An 8,995-nucleotide genomic window follows, 5' to 3' on the forward strand; every position below is an offset into this window, starting at 1 on the left:
AGAGGGGTACGCACAGGTTTAGCAGTGTGGAGATGGAATTTTAGAAGTAAATCATGGACATATTTCTTTTGACACAAAAATAAACCTTTGGAAGTACGTATCGCCTGGACTCCTAGGAAGTAGTGTAAATCACCTAGATCTTTCACAGAAAACTCGGCAGACAAAAGAGATATGAATTTGGTGATCAAATGAGCCGAGTTGCCTGTGACAATGATGTCATCAACATAAAGAAGAAGATAAATAATGAATTTGTCACAACGAAAGATGAACATAGAATTATCTGATTGACAACAAAAGAAGCCTTGTTGTAACAAACAACTGCTGAAGCAAAGATACCAAGCTCTAGGAGCCTGTTTCAAACCATAGATTGCTTTCCTAAGACGATAAATGTGGTTAGGAAAATCAGGATGAATGAAACCTGCAGGTTGTTTCATGTATACCTCCTCAATTAAATCACCATGTAAGAACGCATTTTTAACGTCTAATTGACGAATGTCCCAATTAGAGGAAATGGCTAAAGACAAAACCAACCGAATAGTAGTTGATTTAACAACAGGGCTAAAAGTCTCAGAATAATCTATAACTTCTTGTTGTCCGAACCCACGAGCAACCAAACGAGCCTTAGGCCTAATCACATGACCATCTTCGTCAGTATTTATCGTATAAATCCATTTTGTACCAACCAAGTTCTTTGACGCATTAAATGGTACTAAATCCCAAGTTTTGTTGACAAGCATTGCATTAATCTCTTCCGCCATAGCTTCACGCCATTTCAGAATTTTATTAGCTTTTGAAAAACAAGTTGGTGCTTTTTCTTTTTCAACTGTACTGAGATTTAATATTGATTTTGGTTTAAAAATTCCATCTTTAGCACGTGTTCGCATGCCATGAACATTGCTCGTAGAAGGAGCCGGAAAACTACCACTCGAAGGAGGTGCTTGGGATGGTGTAGTATGGATTTGATATGATGACAATAATGGGTCAATGGGGTCCATAAGCATTTGGGCCAAGGGAGGGGAATGGGCCAAGGGAGATGATGCCTTTTCTTGCTGCAAAGGGAGTGGGACCCGCTGGTGTAGGGAAGGGGAACACATCGGTGTGGGGACATGCTGGTGTGGGGAAGGGGAACACGTGGGTGGGTGTTGTGGAGTAGGTACTGATGATGTTTCTAGTTGGGCCAATTGTCTTGGGCCTGGGAGTTGTTGGCAAGGCATAGAAATGGAGCAAGGCAGGCTGGGCCGCGGTGTGCCTGTGGCTGGGCTTGTCTCACCACAGGTATGCTGCAGCAGGCTTGAATGAACAACGCCAGTCAGAGTAGGCCGCGGCCTGGCTGTGGCATTGCTATTTTTGCCACGGTCAGGTTGTGGGCAAGGCTGGTCTAACCCAACGCGAGGTAAGGCAAGGTTATCATCTATAGGTAATGCAACGGGATAGCTAGACGGTGCTTGGGCGACGCTAGTGGGAAAAGACGATGGTAATAGGAGGAGGGAGGGATCTGTATCACTAGAATTGACCAACGACGAAGGACGAGACGACACTAGATTTCTGTACGGGAATACCGACTCATGAAATTTTACATTTTGACTCACATAAACACGACTCGACTTTGGTTCATAACATCTATAACCCTTGTAGCCCGGAGCATTCCCAATAAAAACACATTGAACTGACCGTGGAGTCAACTTATTTGACGGTTTCGCAATAAAGTTCGGAAAACACTCACAACCAAATACACGTAAGAACGAATAATCAGGTTGCTTTGAAAATAATTTTTCAAATGCAGAGACACCTTGCAAAACTGGGGTTGGCAATCGATTTATAATATACGTTGCCGTATACGCAGCATCGACCCATAATTGACCAGGAAGCAAAGACTCAATGAGCATCGTTCGAGCAAGTTCAATTACATGTCGATGCTTTCGTTCAGCAACACCATTTTGTTGTTAGGTGTCTGGGCAAGATTTTCTAAAGGATATTCCACATTTTCGAAAATGATCAAGCAAAGGAGCATTATCAAATTCCCGACCCCCATCACTTTGGTAATATTTAATTTTGCAGTCAAATAAATTCTCAACTAATTTTTGAAAATCCATAAATCGATCATGCACATCCGATTTTCGTTTTAAAGGATAAATCCAAGTATAGCGAGAGAAATCATCAACAAAGCAAACATAATATTTAAAACCAAGGTTTGACAAAACAGGCCATTGCCACAAATCCGAATGAACTAATTGCAAAGGTTTATCAAACGAGTGTATTACATCTTGGAACGGTAGCCTATGAGACTTTCCTAAGCAACATGAAACACAATCAAACACATTACTACTAGCACAAACAATTGCCTTATTGCTCTTAAGAGCACCTAATACTCTATCACCACAATGACCAAGACGACGATGCCACGTAGGACCTGGAGCTGTGATTGACGCAAAAGCCACGGATCTCCTAGGTTGGTTGGTAAGGGTGATGGGATAGACACTGCCTTGACTAGAAGCTTTGAGAAGCACCTCCCCCGACTGGTTGTCCTTTACAAAAACATGAGAACCATTAAAACTCACAGTACAATTGTTATCTTTAGCTAACTTTTGCACCGACATTAGATTAAATTTAATATCGGGACAGTGATAAACGTTGTTTAAAACCAAAGGACGACTGTTTGAGTTTAATGTGACCTTGCTAACATGTTTTATTGGGATTTTAGTACCATTCGCTACTTCAACATGAACAGGACCAGCATAAATAGATTTGTCAGATAACATACCGAGGTCGTTAGTCATGTGAGAAGATGTTCCGGAATCAGGAAACCAAGTAGTCTCATTATGCTCTCTTGTGGGAAGACTAGCCAGAGCGGCATTCGAATTCTGATAATAACAAGATAGGCAAGCAATTGCAGAATGACCTGGATGGAAACAGATTTGACAGACTATATTGGTAGGACTAGGACCAAACACACCCTCTACATTAGAATTCCCTGCAAATAAATTATTAGTACCGCAGGACGCAAGAGCAACAACAACACAATCAGATGACAAAACAGAATTACATAAAGTTGTACCTCCTGAATTTTGTGTTTGGGCTTGTGTTTGGTTTGCACCCCCACCACGGCCTTTTCCACGACCACCACAACCTTTTCCACGACCTTTAATTTTCCACCCCACGACCCCCATTGTTGCCACGAGATCCCTCAGAATTATTCCTTGCATTAGTGGAAGTGGAGTTGTTGTCCGATCGATTTGAGACAGAACGAGTACTAGCCAAGAATGCCTGATGTGTGGCAAAACCTTGTTCCCTAGCCTGACGACCTTTAATAAGTTGCTCGTGACTTAACAAGCCCGACGAACATCAGTAAAAGGAATGTGGCCACTAAATTTTAGAAATTGACTTGTCATGGCATCATAATCTTGACCAAGACCCATCAAAGTGTGAAAAATCAAGTAATGAGTAGAAACTGGAGAGTTAATCGCAACCAGAGAATCAGCTAGAATTTTCACTTCACGCAAATATGACTCCATAGATTGATATTCTTGCTTAGCAACATGTTGTAACAAAGTTTTCAACTCCATAGAACGGGTCATACTAGCATGCATAAAACGAGATTGAAGTCTCTCCCAAAGCAAATGCAAAAAACTTAACTTCATGCACCTCAACAAGCATATCTTGAGAGAAAGTCGCAAATAACCAACAACGTAAAGTTTGATCTATTCTTAGCCAATGATAATAATCAGGATTCATAGGTTGTCGGTTTTGATTATCAAATACAAACATATTAGGCATAGTAATATAACCATCAATGAAGCCTAACAGGCCAGGAGAAACCAAAAAAGATTCAAACTGCGTACGCCAAGGTAAATAATTTTCAACAGTAGTAAGAACAGTAGTAACTATATTTTTAACATTAGATGTTGAAGTTACCAAATTCCCGACAATTGAGACAAAGTCGGACCGTAAGGATAAAATCCGGGTGGTGGGCCGAAACCACTCGGCGTTGAGACAGGAGGTGACAGTCCCTGACTGCCCACGAATGTGGGTCCACCAAAAGCACCCTGCGTGTGACCCTGGGGGGGAGGATGCTGAGAAAATCCATAAGAGTCATAGTCTACTCCGTAAGAACCGAAACTCAAGGAGCCCAAATTTCCTGTTCCTGTAACAGGACAATGACCCAAATTGCCAACGTGACCAGTCTGTATGGAGTTTCCCTCAAATAGGCGGCGGGGCATGGTGTTTGCCGGCTTCCAGGTGAAGGTGGGTGGTGCGCCAGTAGATGTTGTTGGCTGCGAACCGGAAGGGATTGGCCGGTGGTTGCCGGATAGTTGCTGCAAAGGTGTCGATTCTTGCGCAGGGGTGGCAGGGGTCGCCGGAATGTCCACGGCCGAGGTTGATAATAGAGTTGTGTTCTCCATAATTAATGAGCGGAAGCGAAAGAACTGGGTTTAACAAAGAAACAAAATCCAAATAAAAACCTGACTTTTCACGAAACAAAAACCAAAACCAATTATGTGATTGGAGAGTTGAAATTCTCACGAAAACCAAAGCAAAAATCTGACTTTTGAGATATTGATTATGCACACAAAACCAGAAAACTGAATGGGGTTAATCGGTGATTATTGATATTAATCGGTGATTATTTGTATACTCAAGAAAACAGATTTTAGGGTTAGGATCTATAGGAAAACCTACGCTCTTGATACCATGTGAATATAATGATACGGCTTACCCTAATATGGGTGCCTGAGACTTATATATATATAATAATACGGTTTTTTCATGAAATGCCCCTGAGGTTTGCAATAATGCACCAAATACACCTGCGCGTTTCAAAATTCATAAAATACCCCTATTTACTCAAAACTGTTCACCAAATACCCCTATTGTGACTTTCCGTTAGTCCTCCGTTAAGTCATGTTTAAAATTCATAAAATGCACCTAAATATAAAGGTTTTGCATAGTATACACCTATTTGTAAAGTTCTTTGCACCAAATACCCAAACTTCATAATTTGAATCCAACGGCTAGTTTTAATACAATATAGCCGTTATGTTCATGCTGCCTATAAGTAAGGTTGTTGTTCACTTGACTTGCTCCATGTTTAGCCCTCTATTTCCTAAATAGCCATGAGTTCTAATTCAAAAACCGGATCCTCTTCCATCCCAAATTTGTCATACCTAAGAGTTCCAAATAAAAACTGCAATTGTGGGAGAAGGTTTGCAATTAGGAGCTCGGAAACGGCTAAAAATCCGCAAAAGCTTTACTACAAGTGTGATCCTTGTGATAATTTCAAGTGGTGCAAAGGTTTTGTTGAGCAGACACTTGATGAAGCTCAAAGCAAGGGAAACAGAGCTGATGAAAACAGGGGAATGCAAGAAGAAAACAGGGGAATGCAAGAAGAAAACAGGGGAATGCAAGAAGGAAGCAGGGGAATGCATGAAGAGTTGAAGCTATTGAAGAAGAAACTGAAACAACAGAAACAACAATTCAAGTTTGCAATAAAAATTGGTGTAATAATGTTTGCATTTCTAATTTAGATAGCAATGAAGTAGAGTTGTAACAAATTTCAAGCAATAACATCACTTGTTTAAGCATATGAGCTTTACAAAAACTGATTTCTAAGTGGACAAATGCCACTGAAACTGCACAAAAACATCTTGTCTAAGCACTTGTGTTCTTTCCAAAAACTAATACTAACTGTAAATTGCCTAAGCTATTTTAACTTTGTGCACCTACAATTCACCAAAAACTGACTAACTTTTAACTTTGTGCATGGTTAAGTTGCTGTGTTTGCTCTTTTCCTCCCCCTTAGACCCCCTTGTGATGTACTTGCTCCTGCTGCTGCTGAAGTGCTTGGTCCAGTGCTTGGTCCTCCATTCTTACATGTCCTTGAGTTATGACCAAACTCCCTGCACTTTCCACATTTCACATTGTTGTTCCTCTTCCCCTTCCTGGGTTCATTTGGTCCTCTCTTTCTCTTCTTAGCAAGTCTGCCAGCTTGTCTTTTGATGACTGGAGGCTGAATGGTAGGGAGAGAAAAGTTAGGCCACTGTGTTGGGTCTGACATGGGGTGAATGTGGTCTGCATATGTAAGCTTGTATGTAGCAGACTTGAAGAATGGGGAGACAAAATCAATGGGGTTCAGCCTTTGGTCATAAATCACCCTGAGTGCATGCTTGCAGGGGATTCCAGAAATTTTCCACTTCCCACACCCACATCTTCTAGTTGATAACCTGATGGGGAAGTTCACATGTGCATCTCTGACCTCAAATTCCCCCCCCCCACCACAGGCTGTAGCATAGCAGAACCTAGACTCTCCTGTTCTTTCATCCACCTCTTTCTTGGCATACTCAGTCAACTGACCATCCTCCATATCAATTGCCATGTCAAATCTTGCCCCAACCCTCTCCATACACCACTTTCTGATTGTTGTACAACAACACAACAACATACAACATTATACAAAGAACATCACAAACATCAGAAAATAAAGGAACAGAACATGAAGTGGTGAGCTATACCTTCCAACAATGAGAATACAGGCATGTCTCTGTATGGTTTTGTGCATGCATTGAATGACTCCATAAAGTTTGTTGTGTTGTGATCACAACAAACAGCAGGGTCAAACATATGCCTGGACCACTGCTCCTGGCATGTGTCCAAGTATGCAGCAGCATTTGGATCATGAGCAGTGATCTTCTCTAATGCTTTACCATACACATACTCATTGTGTGCATTTGCAGCTATCCAAAACAGTTTGAAGAAAGCAGATCAACTAAATCCATTATTTTTGCAATTCATGTACAAGTGTTGGCAGCAAACTCTCCTAGTAGCTCTAGGAAAAGTATCTCTCACTGCCAAGTCAACTCCCTACACAGAATATGTTCATTTTAGGCCAATCATATCTGTTGCAATATTATAAAATTGAAACAAAAAAGGAGCAAAATGAACATATACCTTCATCCTGTCACTGATGAAGGTCCAATCATCTTTGTTGCAACCCTCTTGCTCAAACATCTGCCTCAAGCATCTCATGAAATGTGTCCAACTATCACAGCTCTCTGTGTCCACTATCCTATAAGCCAGAACAAATATTTCATTGTTCCCATCAATGCCAACAGCTGTGAGTAGGATCCCCTTGTAAAACCCACTTAGATGAGCCCCATCTATTCCAATTATAGGCCTGCACCCCCTCAAAAACCCCTTGACTTGAGCAGCAAAGGAGAAGAAACAAGCTCTAAACTTGGGGTTCACATCCCCACTTGTAGCACCCCATGAAATCAGTGCATAACTTCCTGGGTTTGTCTGTTTAATCATCTCAGCATACCTAGGAAGCAACTCATAAGCCTCAGCCCAACCACCATGTATCTTCTCTACTGCCATACTCCTTACTTTGTACAACAATCTCTTTTTAACCCTCAATTGAAATGTCTCCTGTGCATACCTTCTCAATGTCTCAACAGGAATTTCAGTGTTGGCCTCAATTAGACTCATCATGTTCTTACATAGCCACTCAGAGGTCACCACAAGGTTCTCCTCCAATCTCCCACAAGTTTTGTGGCACCCACTGATCCCCTTAATAGCCCAACTGACACTGTCAAACATCTTACTTGCATGTATCCTCCAGTCACAAGTTTCTATTGCACACACTGCAGTGTACCTCTTACTGTCAGCCCTCTCAACACTAAGTCCAAACCCCTCTTGTATGCAAAAACTCCTCAAAACATCTAGGAAAGTGGACTTGTCTGGAAAGATCAACCAAGGTTCTAATTTGATGGACCCATATGGTTGATGAGTCCATATCTTTCCATTCTTGTAGGCCTTATCCATCTTACTAGAACCATCCAAACATTCCTCAAACAATAAGTCAGGCACATCATCTGTTATCACCTCAGCCTCCACATCAGAGTCAACCCAATCATCAAGTTTATCCTCCTCTAGTTCAGAGTCTGGTTCAGATTCCTCCCAATCTGAATCCTCACTCTCCTCTTCTGAACCTATATCCTCAATATCAGTGAACACCCTTGCACTCTTTGACCTCCCTGTACCCTTCCTACCTATGCCCTTCCCTTTGGATACCCAAGTTCCAGCTTTCTTGGCAGTCACTTTGTTCACCCTGAACCCTGTAGGTCTAGTTCTGCCCCCCTTCCTTTTAACAGCTTCAGACTGATTCTGTGTTGGTGTTGAATGGGGTGGCTGATCATTTTGGGTGTTCTTTGGTGGTGGGGAATGGGGTGGTTGATCATTTTGGGTGTTCTGTGGTGGTGGGGAATGGGTGGGGTGTGTTTGTGGTGATGGGTTGGGTTGCTGTGGTGGTGGGATGGGCTGCTGTGTTGTTGGGGTGGGTTGTTGTGCTGGTGGGATTGATTGTTCTGGAGTTGGGGTGGGTTGCTGTGGTGTTGAGGTGGACTTTTTTGTTGTTGGGGTGGGTTTTTTTGCCTTTGGTGTGGCCTGTTTTTGAGTTGGGGTGGGTCTCCTCTTAGGGGTCAGTTTCTTGGCTTTAGGAACCTTAGGAGCTTTTGGAGTAGTTGGCTTGACTTTGGCCTTTTGTTTTGGTTTAGGAGAAGTAGGTTTTTTGGAGGGTGAAGATTCTTGTGTGGGTTGTGGTTGAGAGGCTCCTGGAAACACCTCATCAGCACCATCCTTGCTTATAATCCTCACATACTCAGTGCTTAAGTCCTCACAATCAACCACAGGCACCTCCACAGCTACTGTGTACTCCATTTGTTCCTGAAATTCCCTTAAAATGTCCTCTCTCTCCTGTTTTTTCCTCATTTCCTCTTCATCCTTTCTTTGAGCCCTAAGAAGTTCATCTTGTCTCTCTTTGAGCTTTCTCTCACTCTCCTTCCTATGATGCTCAATTGTGGCAACAACATTTCTAAACACCACTCCTGGTTTGTCTGTACCCTCAACCCATATTTCAGCAGTGTCCTTACCCCAATTCCATCCCCACATTAGCTTCATTGTCTTATCATCTACCAACTCAACTCTACCACAGAGAGACTCAATA

At 42.1% G+C, this 8,995-nt stretch overlaps 1 protein-coding gene across 1 annotated transcript; it reads right to left on the reverse strand.

Moving 5' to 3' along the window:
* Positions 1–2,189: 2,189 nt before the first annotated feature.
* On the reverse strand, positions 2,190–4,614 carry LOC130461916 (uncharacterized). The gene is made up of 2 exons (XM_056830214.1): positions 2,762–4,614; positions 2,190–2,525 (listed from the first exon to the last, which is right to left on the reverse strand). Exons 1-2 carry the CDS (start codon positions 3,201–3,203, stop codon positions 2,488–2,490), a joined length of 480 nt encoding a protein of 159 aa, XP_056686192.1. The 5' UTR covers positions 3,204–4,614; the 3' UTR covers positions 2,190–2,487.
* Positions 4,615–8,995: the final 4,381 nt, after the last annotated feature.

This window comes from Spinacia oleracea, chromosome 5, assembly GCF_020520425.1.
Source record: "Spinacia oleracea cultivar Varoflay chromosome 5, BTI_SOV_V1, whole genome shotgun sequence".
Classification (NCBI taxonomy): Eukaryota; Viridiplantae; Streptophyta; class Magnoliopsida; order Caryophyllales; family Amaranthaceae; genus Spinacia; species Spinacia oleracea.